Raw genomic sequence first — 19783 nt, 5'->3', positions numbered from 1 at the left:
CAGGCAGTAACCGTGGACCCGAGCGCTTGAATGTTTTCCAACCCGGGGGATTCCTCTTATGAATATAGTAGCGCCGACGGTCGAGAGAGATTGGATTCGTTATCCAGACAGAATACTACGGAGAATGCTACAATACAATTTGGGAGACAATGCGCTGAACTAAATGAACTAGCGGGAAGTAGTCAGTGAGGATCTACGGGCACACATGACCGCCATTTAGAGGGGGCGCTTAGGCTCCATTCGCAACCATTCGCAGCCTGACGTATTGCCGTCAACTGGCACAGAAGAGAGAGGCCCCGGCGTTTGGCGTTGGGGCTAGTTGCGCCCGGGTTTGAGGCAGCAGTGATGAGAAGAAGATAAGAGGTAAGCAGTTACATGGAGAAAGAAGAAAGATAGAGTGGATGATACAGTCAGATTAATGTAGAGATCGATACATGATCTCTTGAATCCTTGATGGAGCTTGATTTTGTATACTTCGTTCCCGCCGCATCATGCAGATTATGTAATACTGTAGCCTCAGGCATGAAATTCCTCTCTATCACCACGTGAGGATAACAAACGCTCCACCTCGAAAAATCTCCCCAAGCAGAACCATTCTCGCTCTCATCCAAGCTGCCATTGCTGGCTCAATTCCCTCGCTTCGTTGGATACTCTTCCTAGGAGGCTGAGGCAGAACACAGGGCTATCCCTTTTATTGCCCTGCTTGTTTCCCAATTTGCTCTTGGGAACCCTCCCCTAAAATTAAACCGCCAGATTCTTTTCTTTTTACCTGCCGGGCCAGTTCCGCAAGCTCCCAGCCATGGCTCCCGTGCCTACCGACACCCAGTGGTCTGTCGCATACGACACCTTGCGGCGTGAGAATCTTTTCAAGAATCCACCCAAGGACCACACCGCCTACCCGACCCTGGCCGAGTCGATCAAGCCGCATATCGACTCGTTCAACCAGCTCTTCGGGGGCAGCAAGATTTTGGAGGAAGGTCTCAAGGATATCGGCATCAAGTCATTCCTTGATGGAGAGCCCGAGACTCCCGAGCAAAAGAAGGCCCGTATCGCCGAGGGCCGTCGTGCGCCCAAGCGCAATCGTCTGAACGTGCGTGTCAAGGAGATTTTCCTCGACAAGCCCGTCCTTCCGCCTACCAACAAATTCAGCCACAAGAACCGCAACATCTACCCCTCCGAGTGCCGTGAGCGACACTCGACCTACCGTGGCAAGCTCCGCGCTCGTCTCGAGTACCAGATCAACAATGGTGACTGGATGGAGTCTGTGCGTGAGTTGGGTCAGGTCCCCATCATGATGCGCACCAACCGCTGCCACCTCGAGAAGGCCTCCCCGGAGGATCTTGTCACGCACAAGGAGGAGTCGGAGGAATTGGGTGGTTACTTCATTGTGAACGGTAACGAGAAGCTGATCCGCATGTTGATCGTCGGCAAGCGCAACTACCCCATGTCCATCGTACGTGGTTCTTTCGTCAAGCGTGGTCACACTTACACCAAGTTCGGTGTGCAAATACGATCCGTTCGACCCGATCAGACGTCGCAGACGAACGTCTTGCACTACCTCTCCGATGGAAATGTCACCTTCCGTTTCTCCTGGCGCAAGAACGAGTTCCTCGTTCCCGTTATGATGATCCTCAAGGCCCTCGTAGAGACCAACGATCGTGAGATCTTTGAAAACCTCGTTGGTAGTGCCACCTCCAAGGGCATGAAGAACACTTTCGTGACGGACCGTGTCGAGCTTCTGCTCCGAACCTACCAGGCTTACAACAAGCACAGCCGCTACGACTGCCGTGCTCACCTGGGCAAGTGCTTCCGTCCTGTTCTCGGTGTCCCCACCGATATGTCTGATGAGGATGTTGGTACTGAGTTCCTGCGCAAGGTGGTCCTGCCTCACCTGGGCAACCAGAACGTCACCGAGACTCAGGACTACGACAAGTTCAAGATGATCATCTTCATGATCCGGAAATTGTACGCTCTGGTTGCTGGTGACTGCGCCCCCGACAACCCCGATGCTGTCTCCAACCAGGAGATTCTGCTGGGTGGTTTCTTGTACGGTATGATCCTCAAGGAGCGTATCGAGGAGTGGCTGCGTTCATTCGGTCCCATTGCCCGCGACTGGTCCATGCGAAATGGCGGTGCCAAATTCTCGGATCCCGCTTTCGAGCGAGAGTTCTTGGCCAAGATCGTCAAGCGCTCTAACGAGAACATTGGTAACGCGCTCGAGTACTTCCTCTCCACCGGTAACTTGGTCAGTCCCACTGGTCTCGATTTGCAACAGACTTCCGGTTACACCGTCATTGCCGAGAAGATCAACTTCTACCGTTTCATCAGTCACTTCCGCATGATTCACCGTGGTAGTTTCTTCGCCCAATTGAAGACCACTACCGTGCGTAAGCTGCTGCCTGAGAGTTGGGGTTTCTTGTGTCCCGTTCACACTCCTGATGGTTCGCCCTGTGGTCTGCTGAACCATTTGGCTCACAAGTGTCTGATTGCCACGGATAACCTCGACGTCTCTCACCTGCCCAAGATTCTTGTTCAGCTTGGTGTCCGGGCTGAGTCTTCCGTTGCCATCGATGACAGCGTCGTCGTTCAATTGGATGGTCGTATCATTGGTTTCTGCTCGCCCCAGCAGGCCAAGCAGATTCACGACACTCTCCGTTACTGGAAGGTCACTGGAACCAACGACATTCCCCGTGGTCTGGAGATTGGTTACGTCCCTAACTCCAACGGTGGTCAGTACCCCGGTATCTACATGTTCTCGCAGTCCGCACGCATGTACCGCCCTGTCAAGTACCTGGCCAACGATGGTCTGGACTTTGTGGGTCCCTTCGAGCAGCCGTTCATGGAGATTGCCTGTCTGCAGGGTGATTTGATCGCTGGTCTGTCCACTCACATTGAGTACACGCCGACCAACATCCTCTCGATCGTCGCCAACATGACCCCCTTCTCCGACTACAACCAGTCGCCCCGTAACATGTACCAGTGCCAGATGAGCAAGCAGACCATGGGTACCCCCGGCACGTCCATCAACTACCGTACAGACAACAAGCTGTACCGCCTACAAACCGGTCAGACACCCGTTGTCCGCACACCTCTGTACAACGCCTACGGCTTGGACAACTTCCCCAACGGTACGAACGCCATCGTGGCCATTATCTCCTACACCGGTTACGACATGGACGACGCTATGATCATCAACAAGTCCTCTCACGAGCGTGGTTTCGGTCACGGTACCATCTACAAGACCAAGGTGCATAGCCTGGCTGAGCGCGACTCGCGCCGCAGCAAGACCAGGCGCGAGGTCACCAAGCTCTTCGGTTTCGCGCCCGGTGATGAAATCCGTGCCGAGGCCAAGGCCCTGATCGACTCTGACGGTCTGCCTCACATTGGTGTGCGCGTTAAGGAGGGCGATAAGATCGCCGCCTACCATAACGTCCGCTACGATGCCGCTACCGACTCCTTTGTCAACGTCGATGGCATCACGCATTTCATCAAGTATAAGGATGCCGAGGCTGGTTACATCGAGAGCATTCGTATCATGGGTTCTGAGAACGGTAACGAGCCCGCTCAGTCGCTCAGTGTCAAGTACCGCATCCCGCGTAAGCCCATCATCGGTGACAAGTTCTCGTCTCGTCACGGTCAAAAGGGTGTTTGCTCACAACTCTGGCCTGCCGTCGACATGCCCTTCTCCGAGAGCGGCATGCAGCCTGATCTGATTATCAACCCTCACGCTTTCCCATCCCGTAAGTCCAACGGCCCATCTCATCTTTCACTTTCGTCTCATCTCTACTATGACAATCATCTAACTCCATAACTCTAGGTATGACAATCGCCCAAATGATCGAGTCCATGGCCGGCAAAGCCGGTGCCCTCCACGGCCACCCGCAAGACTGCACACCATTCCAATTCTCCGAGGAGAACACCGCCACCGACTACTTCGGCCACCAGCTCCAGAAAGCCGGATACAACTACTACGGCAACGAGCCCTTGTACAGCGGTATCACCGGCCGCGAGTTCGCCGCCGACATCTACATGGGCGTCGTCTACTACCAGCGTCTGCGTCACATGGTAAACGACAAGTTCCAAGTCCGCACAACAGGTCCCGTCAACGCCCTAACCGGCCAACCCGTCAAGGGTCGTGCCAAGGGTGGTGGTATCCGTGTCGGAGAGATGGAGCGTGATTCCCTGATCGCCCACGGCGCCGCCTTCCTCCTGCAAGACCGTCTAATGAACTGCTCCGACTCCCAGCATGCCTGGATCTGCCGTGACTGCGGCTCCTTCTTGTCCACCCAAGTCGCCGTTTCGGGTTCTGGTTCCTCCCGCCGTGCGGTTGTTAATCCCGGCGCTGCGGCTGCTGCGGCCAAGGTTGCGCCGAACCAGAAGCTTGGTGCTGGTGCTACCACTGTTGGCGCGCTCGGCGGTGCGAACGGTATCGTGCGCTGCCGTCGTTGTGCACGCTCGGCGACCTTTGAGGATTCCCGTGCTGAGGCTTGGGAGGACGGTGATGGTCTGCGCTTTGTCGGTGGTGATAACGTTACTGTCGTTGCTGTGCCGGGTGTCCTGCGCTTCCTGGATGTTGAGCTCGCGGCTATGGGTATCCGCATGAAATTCAAGATCGATAACTAAGACCGGGGTCAGGTATATGCTCACATTATATTGTATATCTCGTTTGCTTTGTTACGCTTGGGGTTTTTGTGTCTGTTGTATACTGTTCACTGGTGGAGTCTAAAAATATTTTGGATCTTTCTTCTTTTGTTTTTTTTTCATGTCATAGATGGAGCGTCTATCTGGTTTGTTATGTTAATTTTTTCTTCACCTTTTCTTATCTGTTTATATTTGTATGCAATGATATGAATTGATTTCTGGAAAGAAGTTACTATTAACCCTTTTTGATAACCACCTTTGTTCCGAGTCGAAGGGTCGTGAAATAAGCTAGTACTATCGAAATAACTTCTGTGCAGTATATTAACGGAGCCTTGAGGTCTCTATCAAGCGACATAACGACGCTGCTAGCCATTTTTATACATGCCCCTCACGCGGGGAATTGCTGAAGCGACGATACAAGATTGCTAAACACAAGATTCACACCCCTTTGGAGATTAGCGCTGTAACTGTATCACTATCTTAAAGTTAATATTAGGATATCCTGTATAGTTGTTCAAAAGTCTGAGTCTAGAAACCAGAGGAACGGACTAACTAGACATGCTTCAAACACTCTTTTTGAGAGGTCTTTCTAAATGTCTTTCGGATTATCTTTCCTGAAAGCACAGACACCGTTTACTTTGACACTGCGAAGATGATTTTGAATATCTGTCGGGGATTCAACCTATAGAACTCTATTGTAGAAGATAATGATGACTCGATCCCTTTGACCTCGATAGGGTTTGCAGGGTTTGTCGTCTTCTTTGGTCCTGCATGAAGCAGGCCGGGGATTTCCTGCCAGGTCCAGGCCTATTCCTTTTTTTTGTGCTTCAGGGCCTTATAGACCCTGTTCTGTTCCCTTCTGCTTCTTCTTCCTTTCCTAGTCGTCTTCGTCTCCTTTTCTAGATAGACCAATTGACTCAGTCTCCCTCTTCTCTCTTCGCTTCCTGTGCCAGCAGTGCCGTGGGCACTGTCAGATAATAATACCATTACAACGCTAAACCAGAATAAGAGTTGTATTGTCGATTTAGCAATAGTGTATCGTCGTTTACCTCATGTGGGGGCCGAGACAGTCTGGGATTAGACCGAGTGCATCTTGTTAGTAACATCATCGAGGGTTCCATTCCACATAAGGAGCAGAACCGACCAAATTTCGAAATCGAAAACATCAGCAAGCCTAGGGCTTGAATAGAGCCCGGCGCCCGCCAACAAATCTCCTTTTTCTAATTTATGCGCCTAGTATAAACTGGGGCGGCCTTTTCAGCTGAGCCTGCCCCGCATCACCCATCAGCCTCAGCTTCGCTCGAGAAACACATTACGGAATGGAAACAGAAGACCCGCTAGATTTCGTGCACGCTGCCATGTCCGAGTCGCTACTATCGCGGCTTTATTGGGCGTTGAGTCCAAACGAGCAGTTTGCGGCCGTTTTGGGGCTGGACCAGGAGAAGCAACTGGGTTTGCGAATATCGAAGCTATACGCAATGCAAGTATATCTCACAGCTGTACTTGACACGAACGAAGACTGACGAGTTTCATCTAGTGGCCACACCCAGTATCAAAAAATGGATACCCCTTTCTTGAATCGATAACAGAATCCTTCCCAGGCACAATGTGTCACGAAAAGGCTCGAATTAAAATTCAAAAGGGACTTGATCAGCTCACAACACATTCTCGCAATGCCGAGGAGGTCATTGTTCATATCGAAAAATTTTCAGCACATGAAGAAATAGTGGGAGCAAAGGAGAGTTTGAAACCCTCGAATGATGCACCAAAAGGCAACACCATTAGCACAAGCATCACTGTGACTAGTGCATCTAAAGTTTCTGATACTCTTAATCTAAGTCAACTCGAACGCGTTGCACCCACCGCATCTTCTACAATCTGGGTCACGGCAATAGACCTCGATTATCCACGCCCACCTCGAGTTGCAAATGGTGCGCATACCTTCCGATGCCCGTGTTGTTGTGAAGTACTGCCTGCCGAGAACGCAGACAAAACAGATGGAGGTGGGTGAGAACCTTGACATGAGTCTTATGACAGGTAAACTGATAATAAACTAGGAAACACGGATGATTTGAGTCCCTACACCTGTATTTTAGCCAACTGCGATCAGCCCGACGTCCTTTTTAATACGAAGCAAAGCTGGCAGCAACATCTGCTGAAGGATCACAGCAGTCTGATATACTGGATATGCTTTACATGTGGCGACGGGTCTCAATTCATGAGTAAGGAAGCTTTTGTGCAGCACATAAACTCCAATCATGCAGCGACTATTCCGTTAGACAAAATCCAAGTTCTTCTCGAGTTTTCGCAGAAGAATACACCAACTGAAATCCGACATTGCGCCCTTTGCAATTGGCTAGAAGAAGAAGAAGAAGAAGAAGAAGAAGAAGAAGAAGAAGAAGAAGAAGAAGAAGAAGAAGAAGAAGAAGAAGAAGAAGAAGAAGAAGAAGAAAGGGTTGAGATGGATAAAGGTGTGTTGCTCCATCATATTGCCAAGGATATACATTCTTTCTCGCTCCGTGCATTGCCCTAGGCAGACGGTGACAGAGAAGAAAGCAAGGAGAGAATACGGGACAGCTCTGAAAAAGTTTACGAGTGGCTGGTCAAGAATAAGATCCAACCCAACCCTGGTATGGAACCGATATCACCTCGACGCGAGAAAGAAGTCCGTCAATGTGGTTATTTTCGACAAAATGGCTACTTTGCCGGCAGCTCAAAAGCGTCGTCTTTCAGCGAGATTGACTCTGTCGGATCGAGAGATAACGAACTGGAAGAATTAAGAGCGCTGGGGGAACCAGTCGTTCATGACGGTCCCTTGGAATCTGAGCCGGCATTCCTGGAAGAAAAGGACGTCGAAGAAGATACACAACAACTCTCTGGCTCCGCAACGGCTGATTTGAAAAGCCCACAAGACTACACCGTGGCCTGTGTGTGTGCCCTACCTATTGAATTAATTGCTCTTCAAACATTTCTTGAAGAAATGCATGAATGCCCTCTCGGAATCAGGAGCGATGATCCGTACGATTACGGGTTCGGTAAAATCGGGAGCCATAATATGGTCATTTCTGTTGTGCCATGGAGCGAGGATGGAAGAGTACTCGAAGACATCTATGGCTTTTGCCATTCAAAATCTGAGCCAAAGCTTTCCGAATCTTAGCTTTAGCCTCATGGTCGGTATCGGCAGCGGTGTACCCAGCCCAAAAAATTATATTCGTCTGCGAGATCTTGTGATTGGCGTTCCAAACGCTAACCATGGTGGTGTCCTGCAGTATGATCTTGGCCAGTCGGCACAGCGTCAAGGTTTCCAGCTCATTATGTCTTTCGATTCGCCGCCACCGGTCCTTCTTACAGCGGTAACTGCCCTCAAGGTTAAATATGATATCGCCACCAATGGTATTGTTGACGCGATTATCACGGTCCTTGAAAAGAATCCAAATTTATGGAAGGAATTTCAACCCCAAATTCTGCGAGGGATCGATTAATATCAATGTCACATGGTCCATCCTCAACATGCTGAACATATTTCTCGGGGGTCCAAGGATGATCAATCTTGCTTGATTTCGCGAGACCCTCGCAATGAATCCAACACAACTGAGATTCATTATGGCACGATCGCATCAACAAATCATGTCATGAAAGATGCAGCGATCAGAGATCAAATAGCGGCACAAGATGGCGTACTTTGTTTTGAAAGTGAATTGGCTGGGCTTTCGCCGCGTTTCCTTGCCTGGTAATCCGGGGCATCTGCGACTCCGCAGATTCACACAAGAATGGAGATTGGTAGGGATATGCCACTCTGCCGCAGCAGCGTATGTTAGGGACCTCTTACACTGTGTTCCACCATAGAAGTGGAAGTGAGACGTACAAAACGTCAACCCCGCGGGGATGTGAGACTTATCACCCTAGGAGGCAAGAACTCCGGAGCCGAGGATTATGCATTGGAACCTTAGCAGTCTTGTCAGTCCATTGTCTGGGACAAGGGGTCGAACTCTACTATACCACGACACCTATCATTAAGGTCACAGGGAAACATAGGTGAACAACATGGTGGTATATATCTGCAGAAGAGGGGTACTTGAATCTAAAGCTTTGACACAGAGGCTATACATAAGCCATAATCTCCACTAGACTTTTTCTTAGGCTTTAATGGATCTATGAGACCTATCTTGGAATGCAACACGCATCTTCTCTTGTAGACTTCATAGGTAATCTGAATTGATTGCATTATGAATTTTCAGATATGCCGACATCCTACCAATATTAACGTCGTTGCGTGCGAGAATTGAGCGGCGTCGTACTGGTCTGATTGAGCATTGAATGTAACATACTGCAAAATAGGGATGCTGTCGCCCCATTTTGAACTGGTAGATAGATTATCACGGTTATCAGTCAGTATATCTCACTACCGTTACCCTTCTGCTATGCCACATCCATCCATCACCTTGGTGATGCTGGGGATGATGGATTGATAAAGGTATTTTTCAGGGAAATTTGAAGAAAAAGCTCGGGTATAATACTCAGAAAAAGGCTTTGAGTACTTATGGCTGTACTCAGAGTGTACAAATGTACTTGGTATAGTATCTACTATGGCACGGTACTTGTGTCAGTGTTGATCACCTCAGCCCCACTGCAAAAAGGACACTAACAAAATAACCTCCACTCTGCATCTCCGACGTACCCCGCTTCAACCAGCAAAGACTCAGGTTCATCATGGCCTCGTCAAACCAAAGAAGCAGTCCTGCCATGTCGCATTCAAGCGCTGGCACAAAGTCTCCAGCAGCACAGCATTCTACAGTGCCCCTGGACTCATCGCGCTACGCCTCAGCCATGAACGACTCCGACCAACCCATTGAGCTCTCCGGCCCCGATCACAAGCCCGCATTCCCTCCCAAATACACGAAACGTCCTCCCTCCTATTCAAATTCGACTTCCCAACAGCCGTCGGCCGAGACCTACTCAAGCCGGGACCTCGGGACGGGCCGCTTGTATTATCACAACCAAGGACCTGATGAACATCGCCCCGCGCCGCAGTTCACACAACCCCAACAAGAATATTACCGTCCACAGCCGCCCCGACAACCCGTGCAGCCTAATGAACATCAGCCGGCGCACTATGCGGTACGGGAGCAATATTACCACGGAGGACAGGCTCAACAGCCACCGGCGCAGAGAACGGATGATTATTATCATGCCCAGCCTCATGCCCACGCCCAGGCCCCGCCGCAGCAATATTACCAAGAAAGGGGACAAAGTGATTATTATCCGCCGCGGCAGTCTGTCGATCAGCAGCAGTACTATCAGGCTCCTGCGCGACAGGTGCCGCAAGGAGGAGCGCAGATCAAGATTGAGCCTGATATGATTGATCAGTTGATATCTCGGGCTACGCCAGAGAAACAGAATGTTGGTGGAAAGAGCGGTCGGAATTGATAGGAAGTGGCAATGATATACTCTGTAAATTCTATGGAGGTAGCGTTGGTAAATTATTTTGTACTAAGCAATGTGTGATTTGGATCGAATGGGAGGCCATCAAATGCCCGAGAAAGTATTTTACTTCTTAAATTTGTTCCGGAATTGTTCTTCTGAATTAGGGGAATCTATCAATTTGTACATCCGCCTTATCCTAAATGAGTTGATCCCGAAATATGCAACTCTCTAGACCCGTTACCGTCAACTACGCTCCGAATAAGGTGTCGCGTGCTGTACACAAACACGCGAGATGCTTTCGCAGGAGCATTCCCATTCCCTTAATCACTCCTATTTTTCGAAACTGATATACATATCACGTAACCGAGCTTGCGAGATCCAGGCGACAGCATAACACCGGAAGTTTTCGAAGGCTATTACAATTTAAACTTCGATTTGTGATTTGCGAGGACTGACAAATAATTCCTCGGGGACCTGTACATTCAAAATTGATGGAGATACTCTCCTGATGGCAGCTTCCTTGTTTGTTCAGGCCCTGCGCCTTGTTTTTCGGCCTATAAGAGGCCTTCGCTTCTCCCTTTCCCTTCCATCCCCTTGGAGAGATCTCTAGGTTGAATGATTGACTCCTTTCCACCTTCTGATTGCTGGTGTCCTTTTCGGAGTGGTGCCAGTGCGCCATCAAAAGCTTCTGTGTATAGAGTCGTTTTTACAACACTGATAGTTCTAGTTTTGATCGGTCAGTTGACCCCGGTATAATCAAGGTGAGCCTGCTCAGCGAGCGCCTGACAATGGTCAACATAAAGACTCAAGTCGCCGGAAACCCTCGCCACGTCTATATTTCCATTACCCTGAAATAGACCTCCGTCATGTACTACTAAGTCATGTCTCCATAAGCTGGAGGCCGCCTTCGGCATCTCCAATATGAAGCAGGCCCTCATCTAGCGAACTCCGCCTTGTTGTCGATATCTAGGCTATGTATGCTGTCTTGACTTCTTTCTTCGAATTATACGGCATTGGACCTCAAGACCATGAGTCAACCGTGTACGGAATATGGAACGCCATTCGGAGCCTACGTCGCCCTGTCGGACGAACTAGACTTTCTCGTCGATTGCGCCGGTGTTCCTCAGAAGCAAAAGCGCATCCTATGGCCAGTCGACTCTGTCAACAATGGCGACATCCGCCAGAACCGAGTCCCTGCCGGAAACCTCCCGATACTTTGGATTCATGGGCTTCCGCAGTGTCCCGTTACCCAAGGATACATAACCTGTGCCCAAGACCAGCATACCTCCCAGAGAAGCGAAAACGGCTTTGCACCCACCACGACATTGCAATTTTGAGATATGTCGGAGCTTATCGCACGACAAGAGATACTGCCAGAATGATCCAACTTTCCGTTTCGCAAAAGGTCTTTCTGTGTGTTGGTGGAATGCCCATGTGTTAGAAATGCTTTACCGACGAATTGTGGTCAATGTTTTGGCAATGGACCAATTACATACACTCATTTGAAGGTAGACACTAATTGACACCATTTTTGTGTAACTTGCTCATATAGAGACTTCTCCTGTATCATAATGCTGAATCCATCTGCTAATTTTGTCTGCGTGCCGGCCAAGTAGCTAGTGGGTGCAAGGGGATCCGGAGCAGATACATGCTGAGTTCGACAAAAATAGTCAAAGATGGTCCCTACCTGTTGCTGTGAAGTTTTCAGCGTATGTTAGGCCAACTTTTCGGGCGACCTAGACCCCTGTCCACTTGTATCATGACAAAAAAACGGCCCCGGGAAGGTGGTCTGGGTGAACTTCTCCAAACATTGTAGTATCCCAAAACGCCGCAGTAAAACCCCGATCCAGCTTCACGAGTAAAACTCTCAATGAATAGCTCAGGAAAGTGCCAGTATCACCGCATACGAAGTGAATATGATGGACTGGGATCGAAGTCCGAAAGAGTAAAATCATTCAAAATACGCAACTCATTGTGACGATCGACCGTTATCCTTATAAGCACATCGAGCTTAGCAAAGTTTGTGGTGACGGGACAGGTGTGTGAGATTAGTCGACCTCCGTCTTGAAAAGGAATGGCTGTGAAGGAGGAATGGTCTAGACCAAGGTCCGAGCTTGAACCTCCGCAGTATTCAGCGATTAGGCAGACTTGCAGAATTTGCGAAAATCATGGCTCGCTCACGTCGTGGGAAGAGTATGGAATTAGTCTGTCCGCGTCCTTGCATGTAGGCCAGAAAGCAGCAAAACGTGTACTTGCAGCTCAGTGAGAAGCATATTCGATCCACACTCGGAAGGAAGGCGAGAATAGCCATGATCAATTCAGGTGGAAGGGTATCAAAGGAGTTGAACTTTGATCGATCATTGAGAAAAGAAGGGTGCAGCACAGAACGAAGCCTTTTCGCGACATTTTGGTTAATACTTGGGGACATTTTGGTGGCGTTTGTGGTGAGTCGCTAAGATTCAATGGTTGATTAGAGGAAGAACCCTGATCTAGAAAAGAGCGATAGTCGATCTGACTATTGTTCTAGAATTTGGACGTCATGGTCGACCTTCTATACCTATTCTGGGCCCCCGATCTATACAAGGCAGGTTCAGCCCCGCTTCCTGGAGTGTGGCATATGGCTAACCTTGATTGGGCAGTCCGCAACTACATCGAGGTGACCCGACAATACGTTATGTCGAGCCTGTATTTCTAATGCTCAGAGCGATATGGGGCTGCGCTGTATAAGCTGCCCGGCAGTCATGGTCACTGAAGTATGAAAATAATGGCGGATCTGGAAATGGCGACTAGGTGATCCGGGTCAGACAGAATCCGCACCAATTTCTCAACCCCATAATCCCAGTCTCCAGACTGGTCACCCGTATCACCCACACTCACCCTAATATGAATTCCATTTTCAAACCCAGGGCCTATTGTACAAGAAGATTGTCCGAACGGGAGAGACACGTGACTCTAGGGACGGACGAGACCACCCCGCAGATGAATACGAGCTTCATCAACAAATTATTTTATCATCTTTTCTACCACGAGCTCACATCATGGTTGCTGAATTTAATGTCTACTGCGCGATATGTTGCTGTCCTCTCGGAGGCTCGTGTGAAGTCGGCTCTACCAACCCCTGGCACCTAAAACTACGCCGTGCACGCGTCGCGAGAAGGACTTATTCACGCCGCACAGGAAGTCTTTACTACGAAACAGATGAAGAGGAGGAGGATGAGAAAGAAGAAAGGCTTTCCAAGATGCCATGGCTCCGAGAGACGGCAGAAGCAGACGTTGACGAGGACACTGCTTCAGTCAACAGCGACGACTATGATCACAGTTACGATCCGGATGTCATCAGCCCAGAGGACCTCTCCTGGCTGAACACTGTGTTCGCCCTGGGAATCGCTCATCGCAAACCTGGGCCCAGGACGTGCGTTATGCCTTATTTACTAGATTTCCCAGTGACTGAGTTGACTGTTAACAGATATATGTTGTGTGATTGTTATTATGACGACCGGGTAAGCATGCAATTCGAAGTCACGCCGCCGATTTAAGGGAGGACGTTAAATTTTTAACGAATAATATCGATAGAACCGGGTTTACATTCACGACACAGGCATTAGGACGCCCCCCTACCCCTACTATTAAGTGAAGTTTTCTAATACCTAGCGATACTTACTAGACCCTGACGACTCCGATGAGCAATCACGTTATTTCGCGTAAGCTCCCTGCACTCTCTCACATATGACGTGAATCCTTCACTTACATCCTTCAGCTATGGCGTGTCTGATTTAACTGATCCTCCAGTCTTCCCGGTTCACTGGGAGTGTATCGTATTGCTCAGTCGAGCCATTGGCATCTCAAGTGTCGCCTCTATCCAAAAGAACGTCCTTTATGACGTGATGCTTGATTTGGCAGATTTTAGTTGTCTGAATCTGAGCTATGGTGATATCACAGGTCCAGACCAAGACTGGCAATGTATACCCGGCGAGGAGGTATGAATTATCGTCGCGCTGATTGTTCTGACCTAACGGGCTTTCACTAGTATTCCGTGGTCTGTCCTACCCTAGAGTTTGACATGGGACATCAAATCATTGTCGACTTTGAAGCCGGCCTATTCGAAAGCCAGAAACCCTTAGAACTAGGCAACAAAGTGATCAAAGATCCGTTCACGAACATGCCTTACGATGTCATATATCTTATTCTTCAGTATTTACCTGGAGATTCGATAATGGCGCTCAACAGGGCATCCTGGGCAATCCTCACACTTACTCGAAGCAATTCGTTTTGGAAAAACCGTCTCGCGGGGGACATGGTCTGGCTTTGGGAGCTCCAACAGTATTTTGAGAGCCCCGAGTCCAGTAGAGTGCGAAATTATAAGTCTCTTTACTTGTGGCTGGATAAGAAGACTCAGCCATTGTATGGACTGACTGGTACCTTTATGGGAATTGCCAATCGGAGACGCATATGGGGGCCCTGTACAGAACTGGCAGAACGATATCATAGAAAGCTACACGGTTCGCTCCAGTGACAAATGTCCCTCAATGCCCAGCTACGGCGCTACTTGGATAGAGATATGGAGTAGTGTAATTATGGCTACATTGGTCAGGCAAGAAGAAGAAACCTTCTTGGTATCCCGCGAGAGATCGGAGTCCGACCGCCCCGAGGTCTATCCTTGAAGCGATCTCAAAGCATCGTCCTATGCGTTTTATGTTTTTCGACAAATTTTCCGTCTGGACTTTACGGTGCCTGATCTAGTGCATATGCAGAGAGTGGCGCTTCGCAAACTCTTTTGGATGGAAATGTGCCGGCTTGGAAGGTCTGGGATTGCTATCTCAGAAATTAAGAATATCTCCGACGTATTGAACCATACAAATAGGGTCAGGTTAATGGCACTACATGAACGTTACTCGCACTACAAACTAGGCCCTTTTCGGTTAACGTCCGCCCCCACCACCAAAAGGTACATTTAAGACCTACAGAAATATCCCTATCTTTATGTGTAGTCATATTCCTCTGGTTCTTATGATAAAGAGCCATAATAATTATCGAATAATAGGTAAACATATAGTAACGTGCTCGAAGTAAATACTGACCCTAAGAGCGACCGCAAAAAAGGGCTTATTATTCATAGAAATATCTAGACAGAAGCCTTGGTAGACCGGAGTTGTTGTTTTTAGGTGTCGGATGTACCTTTTTGGTGGTGAAAAGTTGCCAAGGCGGGTACTGACCCAAAAAGGTTTAGTATGTAGTGCGAGTAACGTTCATGTAGTGCCATTAACCCGACCCTACAAATATGCCTTGGGACAGCCACCAAGGAACGTATACAATGTATATCAGCGACTGAACTAGCTTGATATAGTGTAGCCTCCAAGGGATTGGTCGCCCAAACAGGTGGGGAAATTGGCATCCAAGAAATTCTCAAAAATGGTTTCAAGAGAATCTTCTCCCAAAGTCGACAAATCCCGATTTTCGAAAAGATGGTCAACGCCAGACCAGAACGATGTCCCAGATAATGGGTCTTCCAAGGTATTTAGACTGCCCTCGGAAGCGTTCGGATTATCAAAGTAGCTTGTGTCGGTTCGCAAAGTACTATCGTTGACATTCGAGAGAATTGGAGATTGCGGAAGTGACGATCGAGTCCCCAAGACCCCATTCAACTGACTTGTAGGCGGTTGTGATCTGGATTGTCCCTGGGTTGCAGGACGTTGAATATTTTCCAGGGCTTGCTTGCCCAGACGCATCATGACTGCTGCGAGCCACCAGATACAACTAAGCGATTTCAAACTCTGGTGGAATATTGAAAGATTATCCCTTGCCAGGAGTTGATGACTTGTTAGCTTTGCTTTTTGTAACTGCCTGTAGGTGATCGAAAAGGCGAGGGAAATGCTGTAGGCAGATATTGGCAGAGGAGAAAGTTCCCTAATATCAGTTCGTCGGCAGGTCGCTGCGAGGGCTAGGATGGCCTGACTTTGATGGATCCTGCACTCTCGTGAAGGATAGCGGCCTTGAAGTTCGGCCGAATATGTGCCAAGAATAATGGTAGCGTGATAATAGAGCTCAAGCGAGTCTGGGTACAGTTGATAAGTTATCATGCAAAAGATTCTCGAATATAGAACGTACTCACCCAGCAGCAGCGGATCAGTATCCCACGCCTCGGACGTTTCAACAAACTCCTCAAAGAGAGAAAGATCTGGATATTGATCTTGGGTCCCCTCGAGCCTTGGTCTGTAAGTTCTGATAACACGACCCAGTTGATTTGCAATGAGAAGCCATATCCGTTGCGGCGGTTTGAACAAAGGAAGCACATCGGTCACTTTCTGTCCGTGATCACAGTCATGTATCAATACCGGTCTTCCTTCCACGACCGAGCTCCATTTATCAAGGCTCCATAGACACCAAAAGAGAGATTGAGCCTTCGGCGAAGTCTCGCTATCAGCTCGCCGAAGATGTAAGCCGATAGACCACGCATGGTGAATAGCTTGAGTCAAAGTTAAAGAGCTTTCCTCTGATCCGTTGCGGCCCCATTCGTGGAGTGATAAAAGAGCAAGGATCCGTATTATGAGCAACCTGTTCCCATCTCTCCTGTGAGGCATGTTCTCCAGTATATCTTTGTACAGCCGTTGGCCAAACTTGTTGACAGGCAACAGCGTCGCGTCCGACCCTAGAAGCAGGAAAGGCGTCGCACTCTGGTCCTTTGCTGCAACAAGACAGATAGCTTGAAGAAGCGGATGAGGCAAAGTACCATTTTCAAATTGAACACGGGTGTCATCTTCGTCCACTAATGGCAACAGCGGGTGTACGCGGGAAAAGAATATTTCCATCAATGCAACTTGGCTTCCTCTTGAGGGCAAGATCCCCGGATATGCATGCTGTTGAGGAGTTGGCGACCTTTGCGGTCCACTTTCTTTGGGTGTACTGTTCTCTTCATAGGACCAGGCTCCCAGATCTCCTTCGCGGGATTGGCCACTGGCTAGCCTAGGTTGCGGAGGTTGCGGATTGTTCTGCAACGCTACCAAAGGACTGGTATAGCACAAGAAACGGGGAGTACCAAATTCCCTCCTGGCGCGATCGCTAATGGTAGTAGATGTGTCGGGAGAATTTTGAGCCTCTTGCCCGTCAAGTTGTGGGGATAAATCCCGCCCTGCTGGACTGTCCGATGTCGCGAGAGTTGCCTTTTGGTGGGCAACTTCCTCAACTTGACTGTTCAGCGGCTCCGACAGCCTTGCATGCGATGATTGGTGATCTGAGCCAGCTGAGATTCCGTGGAAGCACCGTTTCTAGCCTGAGGTTAGCATGTTTTTTGGAGTCAACTACTACCCTCAGTATCTTGATCCCAGCCCGCACCTTTTTCTGGCGGCACGGTGTGCACGCCCGACGAGGCCTTTTTACATTTTGGCCATCTCGTCCGACCAAGAACGTGAGTTCCATTGCACTAGCCTGTATCCTTAAATTTATCGGAGTTGCCAGTTGATGTCGGATGGGCAGTCCTGCGAAACGAGGCGGAGATGGAGGTAAATAGGCAAGTGGCCGCTGTAAGCGGCCACTTTCCCAAAGCGGCAGTCATCCCAGATTGGAAGGTCGGGCAACACTAGACACAGATGTGTAGCCCCCACTAACCTACTTTCTAAATCTAGCTAGACTGTGACATCTGAAGCTACGTTCTAATCACTAGTACGAGGCAAAACGCTTGGCCATGCAAGACAAAAGTTTTCATGAGTTCCCGAGAATCCCTACCGACCGGATTTCCTATGCTGGGTCTTGGCTTTCCCTTTCCGTTTTAGTGCTCGGACCCTCGCCGCTTTTGCTCACTGAGTAGATCTGAGCACGTCTCTGAGCGCTCCGATCTGATCAGAGTGTATTATGTAAGCACTCTGATCAGCTACTGAGCAGGTCTGATCCACTCACTAAGCACGTGGCCTAACCAGCACCTCAATTAAAAGTGAACACGCTAGTCGTATCCACAAAATCAGAAAAGCACTAGTATCAACAATTTGATATTCCGTCCTAGACGCTTGCTGCTATTCACTGCATCACAATGAAGCCTATTGGTTGATCACACTGTCAATTAGACTATATGCTCCTAGGAACCCTTCATCTACTGGCTCTACTATAGGCCTCTTATTATAGTATTAGTCCTGATATATTTAGACGGTCTGCTCTAAACTAGAATAGCTTGCCCTGAGTAATCGCCTGCTAGAGAAGAACTGTCTAATACGTAAGAGCCAAGTCTAGTATCTCACTTTTGAGCGTATATATCAGAATCCTGTTCTTGCAATCTCTTTTAGTCCGAATACTACCGTTCCGATTATATTGCTCCTAGGAACCCGGGGGGCCCTATCTTACTCTACTACGCTATAAGCTATCTGTCGGATTCACGCCGCGTGCATAAACCCTGAGGCGTGTGCTTGTAGGCGCACACAGGTCGATCGAATATGTTATGATATATCCTGGCATGAGGTTATTCCCAAGTGTTGGTGCCTCAGGCTTCCCGGGCCTGATAAGCCGTCAGGCTTTCTGTGGAGGTTCGCTGGGGCTTCGGCATCAGTACGTGTACGAACTCCTGCAGGGAACACCCTTGACAGAGGTTACACAAGCCTCGTGTTTCACCCCGCTCCCATTTCCCTACCAAGGATACATCTCCTTCCTGTTTGAGTGATGAGACTGTATATAAATTGACCCATGTTGAAGAGGTTTTGCGATCCTCAAGGAACAGTTCTTGACCTTTCTACACTATTGACTTGGCTCCATTTCTCCTACCTGATTGACAGGCCTCTATCCTGACTTATAGAGTATATCCTTACACAGAGCTCCTAGTACACGTATCCTAAGCTAGTTCAAAATTGGAGTAAATTTATATGGCGTATCGCTTCGAAAGATTTGAGCCAATGCGGTCATCTTAAACTAAGAACTTAGGAGTATAAATCCTCCTTGAAAGAGTTGAGGCTACGCGACCGAAAGAAAAACGTTGACTCTGACGCAACTAAACCAGAAAATGTGGTGGACTTGGAATCTCTGAGTGGTTGCCTATTTTTCCCCATCAAAAGTCAAAAAAATCTCCGTCGTTGCACCCTAGATTGATAAGACAAAGGCTGAGCCGAGACCGGAAGAAAAAAACAGATTGATTAGATCGATATCCTCCCTTGGCATGTTAAGCGACCTTGGCAGACTGGGATTGGCCGCTTGGTTCTCTTAACTTTCCTGGGTTGGAGTCTCATGACCGAGTATAAGAAAAGTGGCAGGAAGAATTTACGCAAGATGACCCAAGAGAAAAAAAAGATTCTGAAGCTTCGTATCCCATCGAAATAGGGCATCGGTATAAGATACGAGTGGTGGGTGTGGGGTGGTTGCTTTTATTGCCCGACCGAGCATTCCACAGCCTAGACTTTACAACTTGTAAATAATAGTCTTTGCGGACATGATGAATGTCCAATTACCTTCTCGTCACGAGTCTTAGAAGTCATTAGAATGGGCGATCGTCAATTTCTCTCTAGTTGAACATATTCTCATTCGAATAATCCTTGACGGCGATTGCCGGTCGGGCTATGAGGTCAGTGAAAGCGCACGCACTTTTGATTGGGTGCCCACCGAACCAAAACGGAGCCCATTCAACCATGTAGACTTAGGTACCCGCACCCGATCAAGGAACTATCATTTTGAAACCCTTACTACTACCTTGATTTAAGACCAATTCTTCTGAACTTGTAATGCTTTCTTACCTAAATACTGGTTCCCG

The 19783-nt window shown here is 48.7% G+C and overlaps 6 protein-coding genes across 6 annotated transcripts; 5 read left to right on the top strand and 1 right to left on the bottom strand.

Annotated features, from left to right (window-relative positions):
* The first annotated feature begins 634 nt into the window (after window positions 1–634).
* Window positions 635–4844, top strand: N7473_011413 (DNA-directed RNA polymerase I core subunit RPA135). Its single transcript, XM_057157352.1, has 2 exons — window positions 635–3740; window positions 3818–4844. Exons 1-2 carry the CDS (start codon window positions 800–802, stop codon window positions 4621–4623), a joined length of 3747 nt encoding a protein of 1248 aa, XP_057003202.1. The 5' UTR covers window positions 635–799; the 3' UTR covers window positions 4624–4844.
* A 1116-nt stretch (window positions 4845–5960) lies between these two features.
* Window positions 5961–8123, top strand: N7473_011412 (D-serine dehydratase; the record flags this gene model as incomplete). The annotated part of the gene is made up of 5 exons (XM_057157351.1): window positions 5961–6093; window positions 6231–6644; window positions 6699–7112; window positions 7179–7676; window positions 7723–8123. The coding sequence occupies 5 exons, from the start codon at window positions 5961–5963 to the stop codon at window positions 8121–8123; spliced, it is 1860 nt and encodes a 619-aa protein (XP_057003201.1).
* A 1228-nt stretch (window positions 8124–9351) lies between these two features.
* Window positions 9352–10068, top strand: N7473_011411 (uncharacterized protein; the record flags this gene model as incomplete). The annotated part of the gene is made up of 1 exon (XM_057157350.1): window positions 9352–10068. One exon carries the CDS (start codon window positions 9352–9354, stop codon window positions 10066–10068), a length of 717 nt encoding a protein of 238 aa, XP_057003200.1.
* A 1025-nt stretch (window positions 10069–11093) lies between these two features.
* Window positions 11094–11402, top strand: N7473_011410 (uncharacterized protein; the record flags this gene model as incomplete). Its single annotated transcript, XM_057157349.1, has 1 exon — window positions 11094–11402. One exon carries the CDS (start codon window positions 11094–11096, stop codon window positions 11400–11402), a length of 309 nt encoding a protein of 102 aa, XP_057003199.1.
* A 1701-nt stretch (window positions 11403–13103) lies between these two features.
* On the top strand, window positions 13104–14578 carry N7473_011409 (uncharacterized protein; the record flags this gene model as incomplete). The annotated part of the gene is made up of 6 exons (XM_057157348.1): window positions 13104–13477; window positions 13532–13565; window positions 13639–13663; window positions 13730–13766; window positions 13823–14042; window positions 14093–14578. The coding sequence occupies 6 exons, from the start codon at window positions 13104–13106 to the stop codon at window positions 14576–14578; spliced, it is 1176 nt and encodes a 391-aa protein (XP_057003198.1).
* Window positions 14579–15395: 817 nt separating this feature from the next.
* On the bottom strand, window positions 15396–17478 carry N7473_011408 (fungal specific transcription factor domain-containing protein; the record flags this gene model as incomplete). The annotated part of the gene is made up of 2 exons (XM_057157347.1): window positions 15396–17327; window positions 17368–17478. 2 exons carry the CDS (start codon window positions 17476–17478, stop codon window positions 15396–15398), a joined length of 2043 nt encoding a protein of 680 aa, XP_057003197.1.
* Between the last annotated feature and the right edge of the window lie 2305 nt (window positions 17479–19783).

This window comes from Penicillium subrubescens (assembly GCF_028828155.1).
Source record: "Penicillium subrubescens strain IBT 31985 chromosome Unknown utg000010l_segment0_segment0, whole genome shotgun sequence".
In the NCBI taxonomy this organism is placed as follows: Eukaryota; Fungi; Ascomycota; class Eurotiomycetes; order Eurotiales; family Aspergillaceae; genus Penicillium; species Penicillium subrubescens.
Note: the sequence above shows the minus strand (reverse complement) of the source record. Positions and strands in the feature narration are given on the sequence as shown.